General features: G+C 44.3%; 1 protein-coding gene across 1 annotated transcript in view; it reads right to left on the bottom strand.

Annotated features, from left to right (window-relative positions):
* The window catches only part of LOC139549844 (elastin-like), a 91116-nt gene that overhangs the window by 48212 nt on the left and 17371 nt on the right, over window positions 1-25533 (bottom strand). The window contains exons 2-5 of the mRNA XM_071360584.1: window positions 17465-17539; window positions 13936-13986; window positions 13022-13117; window positions 12813-12839 (exon numbers count right to left, since the gene is read on the bottom strand). Coding sequence (XP_071216685.1) covers window positions 12813-12839; window positions 13022-13117; window positions 13936-13986; window positions 17465-17539 — 249 coding nt within the window. The remainder of the gene's footprint in view (window positions 1-12812; window positions 12840-13021; window positions 13118-13935; window positions 13987-17464; window positions 17540-25533) is intronic.

The following is a 25533-nucleotide window of genomic DNA, read 5'->3' as shown; positions in this document are numbered from 1 at the left end:
CAACAACAGAATGGCTTCAACAGAAGAAAATACACCTTCTGGAGTGGCCCAGTCAGAGTCCTGACCTCAACCCGATTGAGATGCTGTGGCATGACCTCAAGAGAGCGGTTCACACCAGACATCCCATGAATATTGCTGAACTGAAACAGTTTGTAAAGAGGAACGGTCCAAAATTCCTCCTGACCGTTGTGCAGATCTGATCCACAACTACAGAAAATTTTGGGTTGAAGTTATTGCTGCCAAAGGATGGTTTAACCAGTTATTAAATCCAAGAGTTCACATACTTTTTGTACTTTGAATGTTTACACGGTGTGTTCAATAAAGACATGAAAACATATAATTGTTTGTGTGTTATTAGTTTAAGCAGACAGTTTAAGCAGACTGTGTTTGTCTACTGATGTGACTTAGATAAGATACAATTTTATGACCAATTTATCCAGGTAATTCCAAAGGGCTCAGATACTTTTTCTTGCAACCGTACATTTTACGTAAGGCAATCCAATAATCGAGATTTCTCTCTCTCTCTCTCTCTCTCTCTCTCTCTCTCTCTCTCCCCCCCTCTCTCTCCATCATCTAGTCCAGTCTGGTCTGGTGAGGTCAGGTCACAGTGGCTCTGCACATCAGGCTTGTTGAGTTAAAAGGAGCAGGCAGAGGGAGCCCAAAAAAAAGATGGATCCACTCTCCCCACACTCTCTCTCTCTCTCTCTCTCTCTCTCTCTCTCTCTCTCTCCCTGTCTCCCCCTCCTCTCTCTTCTCTCTCAGGAACCAGCTGGGACTGGTGAAGGGTTTAATTTAAGAGAGTGGAGAATTCCATGGCAGGGTTCCACAGTAACTGACAGCAGGTGGGGTGGTGAGAGCGAGACCTGGGATAGGAGCTTCAGAACCAGAACATCTCTGGGCCCTCTTACTCTCTCTCCAGTGGAGTAGAATTACCTCCCAAACATGATAAGTGTGAGACTGCAGTCACGGTAGATTATTGAGGCCAGAGATTATTAGTGTGGAGCCTAACGGAGCTAACATACAGGACACTATAGGTTTCTACTTTCCCAGCCCTGGGTTTGTGCTCTGTTTGAGCATATTGAGCAGCCCAGTCAAAATAGAATAGATAGAGAATGTGGAAGGATGTGGACAGATGATACTGTAGGATAACCAGGCATACAGTCAGGCATGATCTAATACCAACACTAATAATGACACAGCCAGTGAGATAGTCTGAGATTGTCCTCTGATGTTCTGATAAGGCGTGAGTCTGAAATCCTGTGGATGTCTATATCATTAAAGCTACAATCCGCTCCCATGTCCTTGGAGAGTCTGTGGTTAGCTGTGACTGACAGGTGGACGCCAGCCCCCAGCCTCCACTTTATAGGCCCAGTACACATCATAATAGATGTCTTTCACTGTCATTACAGCCGATGGTATCAGTAATCAAATGATCATGATGTAGGATGATATAGTGCCTCATTTGGGTATGGTGCATTCTTGTGTTAGTAGCGCACGATGATGTTGGATCAGAACAAGGAGGAGTGACTTTAGGTACTAGCGGTGATTCCAGATCGCGTGAGTGGAACACGCCGTAGCTCCCCCCGTCATCTCTCTTCTCTCCTCCTTCATCCCCCTTTCTCTCCCTCTGGTGACCTCCCCTGCTCCTTGTCACTTCCAGGTTTTCCAAGCCGTCAGTCATGAAGCAGCTATGCGGAGTGGATTTAAGACGCATGCTGGACTAATTAAACACACACACTTGCGCGCACAAACACGCACGCACACACACACACACACAGTCTTGTACAGCTAACCTTGTGGGGACATACAATTCAGTCCCATTCAAAATCCTATTTTCCCTAACCCCTAACCCTAAACCTAACCCTAATCCTAACCCGTACTCTTACCCTAACCCTAACCTTAACCCTAACCCTAACCCTAACCCAAAAACCTAAACTTTATCCTAACCCTAAACCTAACCCTAGCTCCTAACCCTAACCCTACAACTAACCCTAGCTCCTAACCTTAATATTTAACTTAATTCTAACCCTAACACTAATTCTAACCTTAACCCTAAACCCCCTAGAAATAGCATTTGACCTTGTGGGGACTAACAAAATGTCCCCAGTTGGTCAATTTTTACTTTGTTTACTATTCTTGTAGGGACTTCTGGTCCCCACAAGAATAGTTAAACACGTCCACACACACACACACACACACACACACACACACACACAAAAGCACACACACACACACACACACACACACACACACACACACACACACACACACACACACACACACACACACACACACACACACACACACACACACACACACACACACACACACACACACACACACACACACACACACACACACACACACACACACACACACACACAAAAGCACACACATACAAAAGCACACACACACACTCCCCTGGTCGGTGACAAAAAGCCAGGCTCTGAGTCGGCGATGAGCCCTTTGTTTTCTCCTTCCTTTCCATGGAGTCATTGTCAGAGAGAGGTCCCAAAGCCCGGTCCCTGCCAGAGGACCCCAAGTATTGAACTGTTAGGGAGTTTCGGCTTCTACAAACAGGCCGGGTGGTGCTGGTTTCAGGCCCAGGGCTCTTGGGCTTCTCTCATTCAGTTTGTGTCGATGCCTTCGGGCCAGTGTCCAGGCCCAAACGAGTGGAATAAAAGCTGGAGAAATTGGAGGCATTTTTTGGGCCCGCCTAGCCTATTTCCTGGTTTTCCAACGTTGTTGAGGATCATTATTTTCATTTGGTCGTTATAAGAATTGGTCCGGGTTCAGATTTGTTTGTCCTGCGGTTGATGGATACTCTGCCTGGCATCGATGCACATTTTTGCACAAACTAGCTAATACACACCCATGTACACCAAGACACACATTTACACATACACACACTCTGTGGGGGCGAGCAGCTCTTTCGAATGGCTCCAATTTACAGGCCGTTGTAAAACGATCCGTTGGATTTATGTGGATTACAGCGAAGCCTAACCTAGCCGAGTCCTGCCTAGCGACGTCCACACACACACACACACACACACACACACACACACACACACACACACACACACACACACACACACACACACACACACACACACACACACACACACACACACACACACACACACACACACACAGTATATGCTTACATATGCACTTACATGCCCAGTGACAACGTCAGAGCCGTCTTCTTCTAACTAACCCTCCCAACGAACCTCCATCCTCCATCTCACCATGACAACATCTGTCTAATCACATGCCTTGATGTAAAGAAGTTATCACACTTGATTACCGTTCTCATTCATACAGAGCAGTGTGAGTCACGAGTCATGACATATCCACTCATTGAGTTTGCGATGAATGACATAATTGTTTATGCCTCAATTCATACAGTATGTCACCCGTTGCTCTTTTCCCTTTCAAACAGATCACACAGCCTCCTGCTCTCCCTTTCTATTAGCTCTCAACAGTCTTTCTTAAGGCTCTGTACGAGAGAGAGTAGAGAAATAGATTCTGACATGCTAATATCCTGGTACTTTTTCATCCCGGTCCAAAGGAATATCACAGTTGCTGTGCCAGCGCCGAGCCCTACAATAGGTCAGGAGTATATCCCTAGACCCATCTCTCATACCGGCCAACACATGTATCTGCTCCCACACACGCAGGCACACACACACACGCACGCACGCACGCACGCACGCACGCACGCACACACACACACACACACACGCACACGCACACGCACACACACGCACACGCACACGCACACACACACACTTTAAACACAAATACCTTCTCATTTCTGTCCATGATTTATTATGTCTGAGGAGAGCAATTGTCAAAACATGCAGGGAGAGAAATGTTATGCACATAACATCACCCAGATGGTCCACATATGCATTTCACTGCCACCCCGCTGAATCCCTTCTTGACAAGTCAGGGTTGAGAAATGATACTAGCATTAAACAGGTCAGTGTGTGTCTTGAACACACACTGTAGCTGTGTCCAAACTCTGCCTTGCCTTCTACTTACTAAAACGACATACTGTGTACTAATCAATCATACTACATATTAATATTTACAGCATAATGTTTAGTAAAAACATATGCAGTAACCAATAAATATCAACATACTTATCGTACATACTGCACCTGTTCCCTGCCAGTCGTTTATGTTTGTGGAGTGCGTCCCCTATTCTGTCAAACACAAGTGGGTGTGAAAAGATGATTATCTTCCTCAATAGTGTGCAGCCTAAATAAGTATGACATCCTGGCATTTAAAGCATAATACATTTTCGAAATTGCACATAGTTTAAAACGGTCTATTTTTGCATTACCAAAAAGCCTACTATTAAGAACGCAAGTGTGGATATTATGGACACAGCGCGTCTCTCTCTCTCTCTCTCTCTCATACACACACACCTCGTGAGTTCAGGGTCATCATATCATCCTCAAAAGCATTTTTGAAGTTCCCTGTTAATTACGACACAATGCATTCATAGGCCAGCCATATCAACACATGGGATAAACCCTGAGGGATCACACTGAGAGAGAAAGCTCACCTGTCAGTGATGAACAACACACTACACAATAACACAACTGTCAGACTGTGTGCGCAACTGGTCAACTGGAGTCAGGTGCAGGAGAGCAGAGATGAGTGAACAGGCACACTTTAATTGGCAGAAGCAAATCAGTCGGACGCAACAGCGTCACAACACTCCAGCCAAAGGCAAAAGCGAATAGCGCACTGGTCACACAAAATAATGTACAACAATACAATACCACGGATTCAAAACAATACCCGGAAAAAAACAGCCTGTCTCTTCATGCAATAAACGTAAAGAACAATTACACACACAGACATGGGGGGGAACAGAGGATAATATACATGTAGAGTGATGAGGGGATGTAAACCAGGTGTGCTGGAAAACAAGACAAAACAAATGGAAAATGAAAGGTGGAGCGGCGATAGCTAGAAGACCGGTGACGTCGACCGCCGAGAGCCGCCAGAACAAGGAGAGGAGCCGACTTCGGCGGGAGTCGTGACAACAACAAATCAAGTCATAACATGATACTGTATCAGCTAAGACACCCACAAAGCATCCTTTACAGTGAGTATAGGATAATAAACCTACCCACATTTCCTACAAGCCCATTAGGCCTATGTGTTAAAGCTTGTAACAGTACGTAGAGTTGAGAGCTGATAATAGGGTGATGTTATAGCTATTGGGCGAGAAACGCTGTCTAGTTAAATTTCGAACTGTGATTGATTAATACCATGTTTATTCCAGTCTTCATTTTCTTTCACTTGGATACTGTGCCAACAGAAGACTCAGGCCTAGGACCTAGGGTTCTATTCAATCTCAATCGCTCAACCGATTGAGACTAAATATGCAGCGTTTACCGTGGATGCAGTCTCCACTAATGCAGGAACATTGACTTTACATTTTGATCACGCTCTAACGCTGAACTTCCGCCACACGGATTGAATAGAGCCCCTAGTCTGACAGTGACTGTAACTGAGGTCGGTCCAGTGATGATTTAGCTTTATGGACGGCTGGGGAAATGGGAGGGGAGAGATTTCTCCATCCCTGCATAAATAACACTTAGGCCTCTCTGCCAGATGGATGCGGAGAGAGCTGCTCGCTCCAGACCAGAGCCACTGGCAGACACTGTGCAGGGGAGAGAGCTGCTCTCTCCAGACCAGAGCCACTGGCAGACACTGTGGAGGGGAGAGAGCTGCTCGCTCCAGACCAGAGCCACTGGCAGACACTGTGCAGGGGAGAGAGCTGCTTACTCCAGACCAGAGCCACTGGCAGACACTGTGCAGGGGAGAGAGCTGGAGCTGCACAGTCAGACACACTGGCAGGGTTAGGAGAGGGGAAAGGAAAGGAGGGAGGGGGGTGAGGAAAGGGGAGACTGTACAGGCATGGGATGCTCGCTTTAGACCCACTGGCAGCAAACCTTAAAGACAGGGGAGGGGTGGAGGCTTCAGTCCAGAACCACTGGCAAACTGTGTATGGAAGAGAGGTTGAAGAGACCAGGCCAGGAGACACACTGACCACAAACCACTAATAACTGTGAGAACATGGTCAGCAGAACGAACAAGACCACAGAAACACAAAGAGACCATCGTGAGAACACAGCTGGTACAGCTGGTACTGAATATAGTAACTTGTAGCACAAGGAAGTCAGCTTGTGTCACAACGAAGTATTCCGTTTCATCTTTAAGATACAATAAAGCAACAGATAAAATTCCATGAGAAAACTCATCAGAATCGATAGCCCTCTGAATTTAAAGTCCATCTTACCGGGCCTGGACAGAGTGGAGTCATTCACAAAGATAACAAACAACCATAACAAACTTTTTTTCTATTTTTCTTATTTTTTCAAAACTATTTTAATAAAATGTACAAACAATATAAACATACACAGACAAAAGACAACAGACTGATGCACACAAACATTAACGACATCACCTCTGCTCCCAACGCCTCCATCTCCAGCACCACTTCCACATGACTTCAAACTGCACCCTTCTCTGCCCTTCTCTGTTGCCTACACCCTTTCAATATTCAAATAATAATGCATTTGATTCATTATTCCAACGTCACAATGATGGAGGATCATTTAATTCCAGTTTTTAAGCATTTAAAAAAATTTTTTTACTCACCCTCAGGCCAAGGGCCAACAATGTGTCCCCAAACACACACACACACACACACACACACACACACACACACACACACACACACACACACACACACACACACACACACACACACACACACACACACACACACACACACACACACACACACACACACATAGGGCTGTTGTGGTGACCGTATTACAGTCATGGGTCATGACAGCAGTAAAATTCTACATGACTGTTGAGTCATGGAAATCTCCTCTTATGCACTCAGGCCATGCGTTGGTAGTATCCAACTCACTAATGGCCTGGTACTCAGGGCTATATTGTCCTTCTAACCACTCTGACATCAATGCAATCGAAAATCACATCAAACACTCAAACCCAGTATTGTGCTTTTAAAACTCAGCTCACTGTGATTGATCAATTTGAAGAAAGAAGTTCAGCAACAGGTTGAAACTGAGTGGAAAACATGGTCATTGTGGATGTCTAACGAAATGGACAGCGCTCCCATATGCAAAATTAGAGCTTATACATATGCATAGGCCTATATATACATGTATGAGCCCAAGCTTGCAGAATAACATTTAAAAAACTGATTTAAAATGTATTTAATCGGTTAGCCTATAAACATACTCTAGTAATCACTTTTGAGTGTGGACTGTATTATTATGCATACTAGATGGACTGGTTACCTTATGCTACACTCCAACGTTTCTATTCATGAGTCTCAGAGAGAAAGTATAGGCCTAGGCAATGCTGTTGGTTCAATAGTGCATTTCTATTGGATTTTGAATAGCCAGGGAGTACCAGGGAATTTTGGGGATTTCATAATTTTTTATATTTTCATAATTAATAGGCTACAGAATATTTCACCACCGTGCGTTTCCATCTACTTCCCCTCTCTCCTTTATGACTTGCTCAAGCACGCAGAGAGAGGAGCTGTCAACAGTTTAATGAAATATGTTTTGTTGTGAAAACATGTTACTTCGATGTTCCCGAACAGATGTCACTTGATTAAGCACTTGTTATGTGCAGGAACAGTGTTGGGGAGCCCATAGCATACAGAGTTTGGGCGGAATATCACTTGTTGCGCAGGGAGAGACTGCATGCCCCTCAAACAGTGGTTGATGCATGGAGTGAAATAACCAAAGTAGCCTATCCGAACGAACAGGCGGGAAAGCGCCTCCATTCGTTATATTTTTTCCCTGCACCTGTTCCTGCACATTTGATAATGGGCCATTCTAAATCTAAACTAATTTAACATATTAGTAAAGACAATATTAAATTGAGAATAGTCTGATGAGTGATAATAGGATCAATTGAGGAGAGAACAGTGTGTGCAGCCTGAGGTAAGGAACAGTGTACAAGCTTTTTTTGCGACTTTCTCAAGTAATCAATTGTCACGTTCTGACCTTTATTTCCTTTGTTTTGTCTTTATTTAGTATGGTCAGGGCGGGAGTTGGGGTGGGCTGTCTATGTGTGTTTTTCTATGTTGGGGTTTTTGTTCGGCCTGGTATGATTCTCAATCAGAGGCAGCTGTCAATCGTTGTCCCTGATTGAGAATCATACTTAGGTAGCCTGGGTTTCACTTTTGGTTTGTGGGTGTTTGTTTCCGTGTCAGTGTTTGTCGCCACACGGTACTGTTTCGTTTGTTCATCGTTTATTGTTTTGTTTAGTGTTCTGAGTTTTAATAAAAAATCATCATGAACACTTACCACGCTGCGCTTCGGTCCGATCCTTCTACCACCACAGATGATCGTTACATCAATAGCCTATAGCCGCATCATGCATCCCATATATGTTCTGATTTGTAAGATATTCTAAGGTTTGAATTATTAACAATTAAAGTTGCAAAATAACAAAAATAATCTAGCGTAGCCTATAGGATCTGTTTCAAATTATCACTTGTATGCTCAACATAGCTTTCATATGCGCAATGATAAAAATATCCATAACATTTTATTCAGCTATGTTCAATGATATTCTTCTTACTATAAAATCATATAATATAAAATAAGAATATCATGTCTGCTAAATGAACAAGCCTACAGCCTATGGCATGCCGCATAGCCAGATAACATACAGTAGGCCAAATCATATTCTGTTAATCTGAAAACATTTTCTTCATATCATAATGTTTCTTTAGACCTGCGTAAAATAAATAATGGATTTATTGTTATGGTTTATATCAAGTTGATTTATTATACTTATTAAAATGTAGATGTTCCAAAGGCTCCCAGAAGCAGCTTGTATGTGTGGAGGCGTGGAGATGCTATGCTTGTTCATGATTAATTATTCTTTTGCATGACAATAATCGTATGACAAAATGTTATGACTGCCACATCGCACACACACACACACACACACACACACACACACACACACACACACACACACACACACACACACACACACACACACACACACACACACACACACACACACACACACACACACACACACACACACACACACACACACACACACACACACACACACGTAGTGCCATCTGGGAATTAACAAAGCCTACCGTCTCCCAGCTCGTCTTCTGTTGGCTAAGCACTCGCATCATATCTCTCACTCACTTTCTTTTCCCTGTTTTGACTCATTTATTTTTTTCTTACTCCCTCTGTCATTTTCTCACTCCTCTCCAATTATTTTTTTGTCATGGTGTTCCAGTCTCTCTCATTGCTCTCTCTCAATCATCCCTCTATCTTTTTCTCATCCCTCCCTCTTTCTCAACCCCATCTCTCTCAGTTCTATCCATCCTCTCTCATCTCTCTGAGTCACTCCTTCCTAGGTGAATTCAACATCCCTTCTCAAAGGATAAAAATAGAGCTTCGGGTCAGCCTTTTTTTCAAATCCCAGGAAGCTCACATACAGAGAAACACCCTCCAATATTTCACAACTTAATTTTGCAATGTGATAATGTGGAGTCTTCTGAGTCGGACGTTAGACTGGTTCTGTGAGATCATTCCAGACAGATACAGACAGTAGGTCAGCCCAGCTGTGTACAGTACAGTCTGACCTAGCCTGCAGCCCTATCCTATGAAGAGCGACCTGCAGGCCTGACCTATGAGGAGTGTCTGCAGGCCTGACCTATGAGGAGTGTATGCAGCCCTGACCTATGAGGAGTGCCTGCAGCCCTGACCTATGAGGAGTGCTTGCAGCCCTGACCTATGAGGAGTGCCTGCAGTCCTGACCTATGAGGAGTGACCTGCATCCTTGACCTATGAGGAGTGCCTGCAGCCTTGACCTATGAGGAGTGCATTCAGGCCTGACCTATGAGGAGTGCCTGCAGCCCTGACCTATGAGGAGTGCCTGCAGGCCTGACCTATGAGGAGTGTCTGCAGCCTTGACCTATGAGGAGTGCCTGCAGCCTTGACCTATGAGGAGTGCCTGCAGGCCTGACCTATGAGGAGAGAGTATAAAGAGAGCCTGCAGCACATCGCTTCCTTCGTGTGTCACTCTTAACCTTGAATAAACGGACGCGGACCTCATACCACCACTGACACACTGGGCCCTGTGTGTGCGATATGTGTGTGTACAGTATGTGTGTGTACAGTATGTGTGTGTACAGTACGTGTGTGTACAGTATGTGTGTGTTCCTGAGAGTTTTACTTCTTATCTCTATCCAAAACATTCTATCTTTTTCCCCGTAATGAAATTACAGAATTAGCAAAAACAGCAATGTTGTCCAAGTTTCTTGTTATGCAGTCTCCCTGCTAACTTCTAGTGACAAGACGTTATTTAGAAAATCAAAACATTTGTAATAAGTTTTGTCCAGGTCTGGCAAAGAAACAACGAATGTAGGAGGAATCCACCTTAGCTTTAAGGGGTAAATGATGAGACCAGGTCCAGGGCCCAGCTGCTCTCTGTTCTCTCTTCCCTCCCCCGCTCTCTGCCCCCCACCTCTCACCCCCCCCCCCCCCTCTCTCTCTCTCTGCCCCCGCTCTCTCTTTCTCTACCTTCTTCTCTGGTCCCGACTGACTCGTCCAACGCATGCACACATACACGGATGCTGACAGGATTCACAATTCATTTAGTAGTCTAACGTTTTACAAGGCTTGGCACCATCTGACAATGATTCAGCTGTCACGCCAGTTTGATCACCAGCTGCTGTTCTCTGTCAGGGCCAAGGTGTGTGTGTGTGTGTGTGTGTGTGTGTGTGTGTGTGTGTGTGTGTGTGTGTGTGTGTGTGTGTGTGTGTGTGTGTGTGTGTGTGTGTGTGTGTGTGTGTGTGTGTGTGTGTGTGTGTGTGTGTGTGTGTGTGTGTGTGTGTGTGTGTGCCAGGACCAAGGTGTGTGTCTGAGGTATGCAGCTGAAGCTCCACTTCAAGCTTCAATCACCAGAGAGGTTATGATGAAAAGCGGGTCTCGGCAGGGGGAAAGAATCCACATGAGAATTCTAGAATGCAACAGGTGTCTTGTTTAAAAGCCAATCCTCACATCTGTTTAGCTCAGGATAGAATACTCTGTCAACATGTCAATGGACAGAGTAACCCTCCCCTGGCCTGAATACCTGGCGGCGTTTGGTTTCCTTAAACATTGTCCCTACCTGCACTATTTCATATTAGCATGTAGCTACAGTACCTCAGCCAACTATCAGATCACATTACCATCTACACAAAGGCTAATTGATCTGTATGGATCCAAACCACCCTTGTTTTGTGAGACAACTTAGATAAACGTTGCTCTGTGTTTGTAATGGAAACTTCATCTCTGTGTAGAAAGTTAGCTGGTTCCAGCCCAAGTGCCCTCGAGTGAAACACCAAATCTGGATGGCTTCAGTCAACACCCCAGCTGTTGGAATGGATACATCTCGAATGTAAAAAAGTCACCTTGCATGAAAAGCCCTTGCTGAGCAAAAGAATGAAGAAGGGGCATTACAATGCTGTTGTGACTACTAATATCTTGTTCTCGTTCCATTCAAATGGATTAATTCCCTCAGCTGACCCGAACAGTTCCAGCTCGACCTACCCCATATGTTTTCCCACTTTGCCTGTTTGGAGCGACTGGGAGCAGCCTGTTTCCTTCCTTCTCAATAATCACATTTCGAAGAGAGAGAAAGAGAGAGAGAGAGAGGAGAGAGAGAGAGAGGAGAGCGAGAGAGAGCTCTAACTCTTACAAAAGCCAAAGCATTATACTTCCCAATCTGAGCTCTGAGGCGCTGGTGACCCAAGCCAAAGTCAACTTCCACCTAATATCCAATATTAGGACGCTTTTACAAAACAGATTTCTGAAACTCAATGACTTGTTTGAGAGACGGAGGAAAAAACACTTCAAGGAGCCTACAGTAAGCCGTTCAAAATCTTATCAGACTTTAAGACGATTACTCCATTCCTTATCTCTCCAAGCACATAGCTGTGGTGGTGGCCTAGATGAAATCACCTCTGCTTTAGGAAATTAAATAATGGCTGAACATTGCTAATGCCCTAATACTGCCCACAATATTTACACGACAGTATCAGTGGAAAGGACAGTGGCAAAACTTCAACAAGGAGGTTTCCAGATATTGTGTCGGCCTAACGTTACAAAAACAATCAGCGCATTGGTGGGAGTTCACACTGCCAATCATCACTCAGTCTGGGATGTGTAGGGGTTGAGGAGGGGTGAAGCGATGTTGTGATGGAGTGATGGAATAGTGGCGGAGGGGTTGAGGGAGGGAGGAGACACGGTCCCCCTGTTCTCATCAATGGAACGCACCGGGTCAAATCCCAGACAGGACTTCCCAAATAGCTGCCAAACCCGGGGCGACTCAACCACGATGAAAACACAGGGGTGATAAGGGAGATGTAGCTGACAGTCCATCAAGAGAGGTAGCCCTTCATTGAACTACAGTATGCTTCACTACAGATTTCGCCCATCATTGACATGCATTCTATACAGATTAGCTAATAGCTACATTACCCACCTCCTGCTCTCATTAAGAACTCTCATTTCCTTCCTCTTTAAAACACTTCAGCAAGGTTTCTTAGACAACAATGTACGAGAGGAATTTTCCTAGTTCAAAGCATAACAGGATACTCTGACTTGATACTACCAGACTAGTCTAGTACAGTACCGGTACCTGCCTTGTGCCTTCTAAAGAACTGTATAAAACGGTATAGAGTGCGAAAGAGTGAGTTGGAGCAGATAGCTTACCAGGTTTGGGGCCCTTTCCACCAACTCCTGTTGAACAAAGCACCCAATAATTAATCTACAAATGATAGAAATACACTATAGTTGAATAAACATATTTAGTTCCATCATTGACACTGCACATTCAAAGAGAGTGCTATAGTTGACAGTGTAAGTGCTTTAATATACATTTTGAAGTCTCAACTTTCAATGTTCTGTAGATAAGTACACACCTCCTCCTCCGAGGCCTCCTGCTCCTATGCCTCCAGCCGCGCCACCAGGGACCAGACCTCCAGCACCAACACCACCCCGTCCTCCATATCCTCCAGCTGGGGGAAACACAAGGTCTGGTTAGACAACAGGTCTTTGTCATTACCGTCACCATCATCTTCTTTATTGTCATTATAATCATTATCACCATCATTGTCATCATCAACACTTACTACAGTATGTAAGCATATAAGACAACACTTCCCTTACTGCATAGCCATTCCCTGACAGCAACACAGAACACACCCAGATGGGGGACAGGACAGCACGCTGTGGTTTTATAGGTGTGAGGAGAACACTCTAACTCCCTGTACACCAGACTTAATGACAGTGGTTGTGTCTGAGCACTGTGTTGCCCAACAACAACATGTCATTAGAACCAGCACCATGACTAAACTATTAGCTTAGCTTGTGGCCATGTGATTGAGTGGAGGAGAACTCACACCTTGAGCTTTCCGAGGTGGAACCAGGCTAAACCGTGCAAAACTATGCCTATTCTCCAGCAGTTTTGTGAAATAGCTACAGACTTAAAAAGTGTGGTGGCGTGGTAGTTAACGTGGTGTACTGTAGTGGTCAGGGTGTTCAGTATGCATGCTGCTGGGTGTGTCTCTGCTATGACAGTGTGATAAGACAATGTGAGTTGCTGTGATGAGGGTGGCCTGGTGCTTGTAACCCAGTTCAGTCCGCTGGCCTACACGCAAGACAGGGAGCTCAAGCTCTGTGACAACGTTGTGGTTCTGAAAACCCTGTATCTGTAGTCATTGTTCACGGAATGACTGTAGGTCTCAACAGCAGCATACTGTAGATGCTGTCTCTATTAGTCCAGCTAAGGGACAACTATTAGAGGAGGGTATTACAGTAAGTGTTTTCTACTCACCACTAGTTTTAGCTGGTTTGTAGCCTGCTCCTGCGGGTATCCCACCAGCTCCTGTTGGTAAAACAAGAAAAGAAAAAGAAAACAGAAGAGAAGCAGAAAAAAAGAGTTAGAGTGAAAGGCTCGACGTTTGTTTTAGCTCTCCCCCTGGCTGCTCCTTCCCTCACTTCGGTCTCTGACCTGACCAGATAACTCCACACAGAGACTAGACCACTGTGGTGGGTAGGAGGCTCTAAATCTCTACATCTTTAAATGTTCTAAGTTTGAGTCCCAAATGGCACCCTATTGCCTATATAGTGTACCACTTTTGACCAGAACCCTAGTCAGAAACAGTGCACCATGTATGGAATAGGGTGCCATTTGGGACACACTCTAAATCTCCAACTGTATCACAGAGACATCTTCCAACTTCAGAGTGAGGAGTGGAATGCAGAGGGTCGGTGTGGCAACTCACACTTCCTCACACTATATTTCACTGTAATTTATGGCCTCAAGGATGTTACAGTGAAAACCTACGGTACAGATACATTATACTTATCCAGAGTGAAATGGTACAGTACAATGGGAAATAGTAAGGTGCGAGAGAGAATTACAAGCGATATTGCGTTTTTGTGTATGACGGTAATGATTAAGAGAGCCACATATGAGACAGACGCTTCGGACCATTTCAAGTTGCCCGGCTCGGCCTGCCCGTCATTTAAGGCTGGTTTTAAGGCTGGAGGTGTGTGGTTCAACTGTCCTGGAGGTTGTTAATATTTTACATGCTGAACACAAGTGAAACCCAACAGCCACGGTTGGCTCTTAGTGGGTTTGGAGAGGGAGAGCAGTGGTGATCACTGGTTGGTTTGTGGTTGAGTTAGAGACTTGCAGTACTGTACACTACAGGCACAGGGCTAATGGTTAAACTGTGGGTTGCAATAATAGACTGTGACACAACATGTGCCTTTATTTCTTCAGTAAGTAATGCTACAGTAATTTAGTCATACAGGTTTTGTGTTGTGTGCTGGGAAACATGAAAGGTGTATGTTGTATGCTGTACAGTACGCTGTATAATCAAAGGTATGTGGTCACCTGCTCGTCGAACATCTTATTCTAAAATCATGGCCATTAATATGGAGTGGGTCCTCCCTTTGCTGTAATAACAGCCTCCGCTCTTCTGGGAAGGCTTTTCACTAGATGTTGGAACATTGCTGCAGGGATTTGCTTTCATTCATCCTCAAAAGCATTAGTGAGGTTGGGCACTGATGTTGGGCGATTAGGCCTGGCTTGCAGTCAGCGTTCCAATTCATCCCAAAGATATTTGATGAGGTTGAGGTCAGGGCTCTGTGCAGGTCAGTCAAGTTCTTCCACCCCGATCTCGACAAACCATTTGTGACTCGTTTCAGGAAACTAGGCGTATGTCGCGCATCACTACTTTACAGGAGAGCCATTTGAACGCAATTTAAGAAATGTCTTCTGGAACATGTGAACGTTCATGTGCCTTAATAACAAACTTGTATGCCATCTGTAAATATGAATACAATTGTTAAATTACAAGCTTAGTTGGTTTAGCCACAGAAAAAGCCAGCAACCTTCCCGCTAGCCATGATTGGCTGAGATAATGAATGGACATGCCGAGAGATCGAATTTTGAAATCAGTGGAATTAGAGTATGATAGCTAAGGAGATGGAGAAAACACCTGTCTTCGAATTACATCACATCTAGCTAGCTACATTTTCAGATATTACACGTTTCTAATATTGTCAGAAAGTCATTTTTATTTCAAGTTAAAGTGTAATGTTAGCTAGCTAGCTAGCTAATGTTAGCTGGCTGGCTAGCTAGCTAACGTTACATGCTGGCTAGCTAGCTAACGTTACATGTATGAGCGCAGAATAACTGACACATTTACGAACACTCAACACCCATTGAATATGGCCTGTGTCTGTAAATGTTGGCAAAAAAACGTAATTAAATTGTTGCCAGCATTACAGTTGCAGTCACCAACGCTCTGGATAACATAAAAACAGCCTAACCAGCTCTGCTAGGGAGAGTAAAATGTTCAGTGAGCGGTTCTCTCATTTGTGCCTGGAAGTAGCTAGCAAGTTGGCCAATGTTAGCCAGGTAGCTTGGGTGCTTGACTGCTGTTGTTAGTTCAGAAAGCTCGGATCAACCCTACTCCTCGGCCAGAGCGTCCAGTGTGAGAATCGAGCCGGTTGGTCACATTTCTGTATGGACCTCGCTTTGTCATGCTGGAACAGGAAAGGGCCTTCCCCAAACTGTTGCCATAAAGTTGGAAGCACAGAATCGTCTAGAATGTCATTGCATGCCGTAGAGTTAAGATTTCCCTTCACTGGAACTAAGGGCCCTGGCCTGAACCATGAAAAACAGCCCCAGACCATTATTCCTCCACTACCAAACATTATAGTTGGCACGATGCATTCGGGCAGGTAGCGCTCTTCTGGCCTCCGCCAAACACAGATTTCTCCGTTGTGCAAAGCTGTCATCAAGGCAAAGGATGGCTACTTTGAATAATCTCAAATCTAAAATATATTAGGATTTTTTCAACACTTTTTTGCTTACTACATGATTACATATGTGTTATGTCATAGTTTTGATGTCTGCACCATTATTTTACAAAGTAGAAAATAGTCAAAAAAAAAAAAAAAAACTGTAAGGAGTAGGTGTGTCCAAACTTTTGACTGGTATTGTAAGTTATCCCATACAAGCTTTTGTGCCAAATACATTACCTTGTTACAGGTGTCAAGTTAATGGGCATGTGGCAGCAGTGCGTAGGAGAAAAGTGTGAGAAGTGTGCAGAAGGGCATGAGGGAAAGGAATGTGTAGCATTGGGGAAAGTGTAGCATTGGGGAAAGTAGTGGTAGATCAGAAATGTCTGGGCTGGGGATCAGAAATGTCCGGTGCGAGAGAGGCAGGTTGAGGTTTCCAGGGTTAGAGTAGTGTAGAAGTTGTCGTATGCTGAGGCAGTGAAGAAAGTAGAGGAAGATGGGTCAAGGTGGAGGAATCCTGAGAGGAGTGGTGTGAGTAGTAGAGCTGTACCAGTACAGGGGGATCAGCCAACAAGTCATATATTGCATCTGAAATAGTTTTCAAAGTTGGATTTTCTAGCGAAACAAGGGGTGATAAGGGATGGAAGACCCACACCTGACATTAGGGATTTACGTCAAAGGAAGGGACAGAAATAACAAGATAATTTCAATCTGAGTGGTGTCAATGGAAAGACTGGCTCTGTGGACAACAGTCAACAGCATCAGTTAAGAGGACATTTTCTGCGCTGAAACAAATATTGATCAAGGACAACTCTCATCCCTTGCCATCATCTCCATCGTGACCGAGAGATTTTTAAAACTGAGGGTCAACAGGGAGGAGTTTTATAATTCAGTCACTGATGTCTTTAACCAGAAGGATAGACGCCAGATGGGTGGGCTTCCGGCCTAGCCGGCCTCAGACCTCACCGGACGTCACTGTACTTTATATAAAGAGACATGTTGTGTAATGTGTTGCTCTGTGCAGCCGTAGGTAGCTAATATGTTACCTGGGTAGAGACCAGCACCTGGTCCAGATCCTCCTGCTCCTGGTCCGACTCCAGCACCAGCCGGTACGTACACACCTGGAGAGACAGACAGGTAACATACCTGATCAGGGACAGCTCTGTATGACTTCACGACACTAATCTAATGGTCCAACATCTAGACTGCAATCCATCGTTTTTAAATGACTATATTCCAAACCTCAGCCATGACCAACATTTACATTTAATTTAAGTCATTTAGCAGACGCTCTTATCCACGACTTACAAATTGGAAAATTCATACATATTCATCCTGGTCCCCCCGTGGGGAATGAACCCACAACCCTGGCGTTGCAAGCGCCATGCTCTACCAACTGAGCCACACGGGACCACCACTCTAACCACCAACACTCTAACTTACGTACCCACAGCCTAACCCTCAACCCATTGTACAGCTAAGCTAGCAGTGAGATGAGGTATTGCAGTTGGAGGAACAGGGAACATTTTGACCAAGTCTTAACACTGCATTTTCATGTTCCCGTCTCTACCAATTTCCTAGCCGAGCCCCAGCCCAGTCCCGAGATAGACGTTCTATAGGCCAGAAATGGCTGCCTTATGTGTAGAAGGAACCCAACCGAAACAAGAAGAAGTAGAAACCACTAGTTGCTCTGGGACGACTAACCACACAGCTCTTCTCTGTGAGCGGTGAGCTCAGGCCTCAATTATAACGTTATATATTTGAAGGAAAAACCTGGTTTGTATCACCTCAAAACGGTGTAGTGTAGAAGCTGAGGACCTTAAAATGATGTAGATTATATTTAATGACTCTTACATGTGTTGTTGGTGAAGATTAATTAATTTAAGCCACATGTCAAAGGCCCTCATGTTTTTATTAATGCAGAATATGATGTGAATGTAGGCAGTGCATTGGTATGTAGTCCACTAGGTCCAGTTATTAAGTAGTTAAGTAAAATATTACAAGTTATTACAAGGTATTACTGTCAGTTGAATTTTGGCTGTATAGTGGGGAATACATGAAGACGGACCTTTTCTGGTCATGTTCAGTTGGGCAAATGGGGGAAGCAGGAGGGGAAAACCCTGTGGGTATGCTGTTGGTGCATAGAGGGAGGTTTGGCCATGGTTTTACGTAACATGCTGTGACATTGTAATAAGTTTACTGCCACCATTGCCACATCAATGTTATTTCTCTCTCTCAGCCCCTAGGAGGAGTTTAGCATGTGAGACGTCACTGCTACTCAACAAGGTAATCAGCAAGAATGTTTGTCTGCTACAGGCTACAGGATTCGTAAATATACTGTAAGAACCCCTTAACTGTAAGGTGGGAAGAAGGGAGAGAGAGGGAAGAAGAAAGGGAGAGAGAGGGAAGAAGAAAGGGAGAGAGAGGGAAGAAGAAAGGGAGAGAGGTCTGTGTGTTAGAGAAGGAGAGCGAGGTATGAGAGAGAGAGAGAGAGAGAGAGACAGAGAGCGAGACAGAGAGCAAGAGACAGAGAGAGAGAGAGACAGAGACAGAGAGAGAGAGGGGAATAAAAAGGGGGAAACTTCTGGCATCCCCCAGCCAAAGCAAACCATGAAGGAATGGAACAAAGCACGCTAATAAGTCAGCTCATGTAGTCGTGTTTCTGGTGGAAAGTTAACATAAACTGTGAAAATCTACACTGGAGCACAACACCGCGCCTGCTGAAGCCCAAACTGAGTCACTCGTTTGGAGAGAAAGGTTAGCGAGGACAACAGAGTCAGTCATATTCACATAAATCACCCAAATTGCACACCAAAATCTGATTAGCAGAGAGGGAAAATATTTTGTCTATCTGGTCTGTTTTCGTTTAACTGAAAATCTATTCTCAATAAAACTCAGTACATGCCAGCAGGGGTTTATATGGTTGTGCTACGGAGCTAGAATTCTTAACATGGTTTTTATGACGGTGCATGTTGTTTTAAAAACACGATGTTTAGGAGTGTAAATAGGGGTCGGTTTGAGTGAATATTTATTTGAAAGAGCGTGGCAGCCGTGTCCTTGGAAAACAAATGAGCTCACAGCTGAATCGGTCCAAGACAGATCAGAGAGAGGATGCTCTCTAGTCTAACTGCTCTGAATTGAGATGGTGAGGGAGTTGGATGATGGGAAGAAGAGGCGATTGGGTTTCCTTACTGTTTGGACTTGTGGTCTTAATGGCTGGCTGAGTAGTAAGAACTTGCTAAACACGCAAGGCTCAAGGTTCCAAAGGAAAAAAAATGCACATGGCTGAACATTCAGAAAGGGCTGTCAAGGGCATAGCATTACACTCTTAGAAAAAAAGGTGCCATCTAGAATTCTTTACACATAGGGTTCTACATGGAACCAAAAAGGGTTCTACCTGGAACCAAAAAGGCTTCTCTTATGGGGATCCAAACTTCTTCCATTTAAGAATTATGGAGGCCACTGTGTTCCTCGGGACCTTCAATGCTGCAGCAATTTCTTGGTACCCATCTCCAGATCTGTGCCTCGATACAATCCTGTATGTAAATAAGGTATTTCTGTTTTTATTTTATTTTTAATAGATTTTTAATTTGAAAAACCTGTTTTCGCTTTGTCATTTTGGGGTATTGTGTGTAGATTGATGAGGATTTTTATTGATTTAATCCATTTTAGCATAAGGTTGCAACATAATAAAATGTGGAAATAGTCAAGGGGTCTAAATACTTTCCCGAAGGCACTGTATATGTGAGTGTGCAAGTCAATGGATTGATTTGTGTGTGTTCTTAAATGTGTGTATGCTTGCTTGTGTCTGTCCACTCCAGGCCATTTCACTATATGAGTGTGTGGTTGTGTTCCACCCTCTTCCCTCAGCTTAGTGAATGCCATGCCATGCCAGCTCCATGGCAGAGCCCCCAGGTAGAGTCCTGTCCTTTACCCGCAGGGTGGAATGATTGTTCGCCACTTCAACCTGACCTGTCAGACCCGCATTTCACAATCAAAGGGAGGATTTCCTGCCCCAGGGTTGAAAGGGAGGGCAGATGGAGAGAATGTCATTTCTGCTCCAATTTTCCATTGGCCAGAAGCCCATCCTATCATAACTACTGTACTGTAGCTACCACACCATACTACTGGGCAGGGCAGAACCCAGTAAGGGGCACTGGGTTCACAAGAACCAACCCAATTAGGTACTCATTGACCTCAGCTAAGAAATGTGAACTATGCTGACCTACAGTATGAAGTCATTGGTTTCTTATCACTCATCTAAATGTCTAGCTCAAACTCAAAGTGTTCTCTAAGAATGATTTGGTCATGGGAGTCTTTTGGAATGCATGTGATTGGAAGTCATACCGGAGGCAAAGGAGACTGGCAGAATTAACCTGCAGTTATATAAGTAACCAATAAATGACCATAACCTGATTTAATCCCATATAGGATGTAAAGTAGTTTCTATCTGGTATTCACCGTGAATATAACATGCCATTTCCTGCATTAGCAATCTATATAGTTTATAAGTCAAACAGCTGAGAAATTTTTGCACACGATTACATGGTTTCCCATGAAATGGATCTGGCTTACCTCTGAGGCACTGGAACAAACATCTTATTTAGTCTACGATGTTGAACCATGTTTTGGCATACCTCATTAGTCAATAACATTGCTCCGATTGTTTTGAGTTCAAGTTCAATGGGCTCGTTTTGTCCACGAGACTAAAGCTAACAGATTTAGCCCCATAGGGCGTATCCGCTCTATGTTAAGTTTACAGTTTGCGTATCAGCCAGAGGAATAAGCACTGACATGTTTACCGACCATTAGCTGGCCATGAATTTTATTAAAGCCAGACCAAACAAATCCAAAACTAGAGGGCCGAATACAAATGAAAACCTATTTTAAAAGCTTCTATGTCTGATGGTCTGTTCATTGAAACCCTATGCAGGCCTATAAGGGCACGAGTTTATTGCAAAGTTGTAGAGCAAAAAAGGACTTCTAATGACTGGATGGCAAACAAATTAGTGATTTAATTGTTTTCCAATCCTGAGCATTCCTAATTGATCCATGCTCATTGATGGTTTTTCCAATAAGAACTGTGATGAGAGACATTTTCTTTAAAGGCACAGTAAGGGACATGAGTGTTTACACCAATTAAGAGAAAGCTGGTAACTAATATCGTCACTTTCAAGACCTTGCGCTTTGGGTGTCTAATAATTGGTCCTTTTTACAGGATAATGAAACGCCTGGAAGTCTATAGAACACATGTGCACACAGTCGCAGGCGTGAACACACTTAGCTAATTGCTAGCATTCTCCACCCCTTGTTGAAAGCTTAGTGAACCATTACTCTCCTGTCTCCAACCTCTGGCTCTGAGAGCTTTCACAGATCTTTAGGCTAAGCCTGAACCAGTATCTGGGCAGAGGAGGAGATGAGGAATATGACTAGTCTCCTCTCTAGCCGAGTTAGCTTCCATTCATTTTCCCTTTAGACAGCTCTGCAAGCGTTATAATGTCAAAATAAGATTGTTTCTTACCAAGTATGGAGTTTCGCTGAGCAACTAACATAATTTACTGCCGTCACCCCCGGAATCTAACTTATTTTGTACATCATGTTTCTGCCACCGTGTCTTATGATCAAAAAGAGCTCCTGGATATCAGGACAGCGATTACTCACCTCGTACTGGACGACGATTTTTTCTTTAATGAGTTGGACACGAAGGATTTACTGCAGACACCTGTCAAGGCCCAAAACCCGTCATTTGTATGAAGAAGAGACAGAGATATCGGGGACGTAGGTCGGGGTGCCGTGTAAGAATCTGACGGCGAGTGGGTAATCTGCCTCTACCATCAGTCCTATTAGCCAACGTGCAATCATTGGATAATAAAATGGATGAGCTCTGATCAAGACTATCCTACCAATGGGACATTAAAAACTGTAATATCTTATGTTTCACCGAGTCGTGGCTGAACAACGACATGGATAACATACAGCTGGCTGGGATTTTGGTGCATCGGCAAGGTAGAACAGCTGCCTCTGGTAAGACACGGGGTGGCGGTCTGTGTCTATTTGTAAATAACAACTGGTGCACAAAATATAATATTAAGGAAGTCTCAAGGTTTTGCTCGAATGAGGTAGAGTATCTCATGATAAGCTGTAGACCACACTATTTACCAAGAGAGTTTTCATCTACACTACTGTTCAAAAGTTTTGGGTCACATAGAAATGTCCTTGTTTTCCATGAAGACATACATGAAATGAGTTGCAAAATTAATAGGAAATATAGTCAAGACGTTGACAAGGTTATAAATAATGATTTTTAATTGAAATAATAATTGTGTCCTTAAAACTTTGTTTTCGTCAAAGAATCCTCCATTTGCAGCGATTACAGCCTTGCAGACCTTTGGCATTCTAGTTGTCAATTTGTTTGAAATCTGAAGAGATTTTACCCCATGCTTCCTGAAGCACCTCCCAATAGTTGGATTGGCTTGATGGGCACTTCTTACGTACCATACGGTCAAGCTGCTCCCACAACAGCTCAATAGGGTTGAGATCCAGTGACTGTGGTGGCCACTCCATTATAGACAGAATACCAGCTGACTGCTTCTTCCTTAAATAGTTCTTGCATAGTTTGGAGCTGTGCTTTGGGTCATTGTCCTGTTGTAGGAGGAAATTGGCTCCAATTAAGCGCCAGCCACAGGGTATGGCATGGCGTTGCAAAATGGAGTGATAGCCTTCCTTCTTCAAGATCCCTTTTACCCTGTACAAATCTTCCACTTTACCACGACCAAAGCACCCCCAGACCATCACATTGCCTCCACCATGCTTCACAGATGGCGTCAAGCACTCCTCCAGCATATTTTCATTTTTTTCTGCGTCTCACGAATGTTCTTCTTTGTGATCCGAACACCTCAAACTTAGATTCGTCTATCCATAACACTTTTTTCCAATCTTCCTCTGTCCAGTGTCTGTGTTATTTTGCCCATCTTAATCTTTTATTTTTATTGGCCAGTCTGAGATATGGCTTTTTCTTTGCAACTCTGCCTAGAAGGCCAGCATCCCGGAGTCGCCTCTTCACTGTTGACGTTGAGACTGGTGTTTTGCGGTTACTATTTAATGAAGCTGCCAGTTGAGGACTTGTGAGGTGTCTGTTTGTCAAACTAGACCCTCTATTGTACTTTTCCTCTTGCTCAGTTGTGCACCGGGGCCTTCCACTCCTCTTTTCAGCTTTGCTAACATAATTGCAAAAGGGTTTTCTAATGATCAATTAGCTTTTTAAAATGATAGCTAACACAACATGCCATTGGAACACACAGGAGTGATGGTTGCTGATAAGGGGCCTCTGTACGCCTATGTAGATATTCCATTAAAAATCAGCCGTTTCCTGCTACAATAGTCATTTACACCATTAACAATGTCTACACTTTGTTTCTGATCAATTTGATGTTATTTTAATGGACAATAATGTGCTTTTCTTTCAAAAACAAGGACATTTCTAAGTGACCTTAAACTTTTGAACGGTAGTGTATATTTTTTTTATAGCTGTCTATTTACCACCACAAACCTGACGCTAGCACTAAGACCGCACTCAACGAGTTCTATAAGGCCATAAGCAAACAAGAAAATGCTCAGCCAGAGGCGGCGCTCCTAGGGAAACTTAAATCAGTTTGAAATCATTTCTACCAGGATGTTGCATGTGTAACCAGAGGAAAACAACTCTAGACCACCTTTACTCCACACACAGAGATGCGTACAAATCTCTCCCTCGCCTTCCATTTGGCAAATCTAACCATAATTATATCCTCCTGATTCCTGCTTACAAGCAAAAACTAAAGCAGGAAGTACCCGTGCTCGCTCAATACGGAAGTGGTCAGATGACGCAGATGCTAAGCTACAGGACTGTTTTGCTAGCACAGACTGGAATATGTACAGGGATTCTTCGGATGGCATTGAGGAGTACACCACATCAGTCACTGGCTTCATCAAATGTGCATTGATGATGTCGTCTCCACAGTGACCGTACGTACCCCAACCAGAAGCCATGGATTACAGGCAACATCCGCACTGAGCTAAAGGGTAGAGCTGCCTCTTTCAAGGAGCGAGATACTAACCCGGACGCTTATAAGAAATCCCACTATGGCCTCTGACGAACCATCAAACAGGCAAAGCGTCAATACAGGACTAAGATTGAATCATACTACACCGACTCTGACGCTCGTCGGATGTGGCAGGGCTTGCAAACTATTACGTTTTACAAACGGAAGCACAGCCGCGAGCTGCCCAGTGACACGAGCCTACCAGACAAGCTAAACTACTTCTATGCTCGCTTGGAGGCAAGCAACACTAAAGCATGCTTGAGAGCATCAGCTGTTCAGGACGACTGTGTGATCACGGACTTCCTGACAGGCCGCCCCCAGGTGGTAAGGGTAGATAACAACACATCTGCCACGCTGATCTTCAGCACAGGGGCCCTTCAGGTGTGCGTGCTCAGTCCCCTCCTGTACTCCCTGTTCACCCATGACTGCTTGGCCAAGCACAACTCCAACACCATTATTAAGTTTGCCGACGACACAACAGTGGTAGGCCTGATCACCGACAACAATGAGACAGACTATAGGGAGGAGGTCAGAGACCTGGTATTGTGGTGCCAGGATAACAACCTCTCCCTCAACGTGTTCTAGACAAAGGAGATGGTTGTGGAGTACAGAAAAAAAAAGACCGAGCACGCCCCCATTCTCATCGTTGGGGCTGTAGTGGAGCAGGTTGAGAGCTACAAGTTCAAACTACCATGGTCCTAACACACCAAGACAGTCGTGAAGAGGGCACGACAACGCCTATTCCCCCTCTAGAGACTGAAAAGATTTGGCATGGGTCCTCAGATCCTCAAAAATGTCTAAAGCTGCACCATCGAGATCATCCTGACTGGTTCCTTCACCGCCTGGTATGGCAACTGCTCGGCCTTTGACTGCAAGGCACTACAGAGGGTAGTGCGTACGGCCCAGTACATCACTGGGGCCAAGCTTCCTGCCATCCAGGACCTCTATACCAGGCTGTGTCAGAGGAAGGCCCTAAAAATTGCCAAAGACTCCAGCCACCCTAGTTGTAGACTGTTCTCTCTGCTGCTGCACGG

The sequence above is a fragment of the Salvelinus alpinus genome, chromosome 22, assembly GCF_045679555.1.
Source record: "Salvelinus alpinus chromosome 22, SLU_Salpinus.1, whole genome shotgun sequence".
Taxonomy (NCBI): Eukaryota; Metazoa; Chordata; class Actinopteri; order Salmoniformes; family Salmonidae; genus Salvelinus; species Salvelinus alpinus.
Note: the sequence above shows the minus strand (reverse complement) of the source record. Positions and strands in the feature narration are given on the sequence as shown.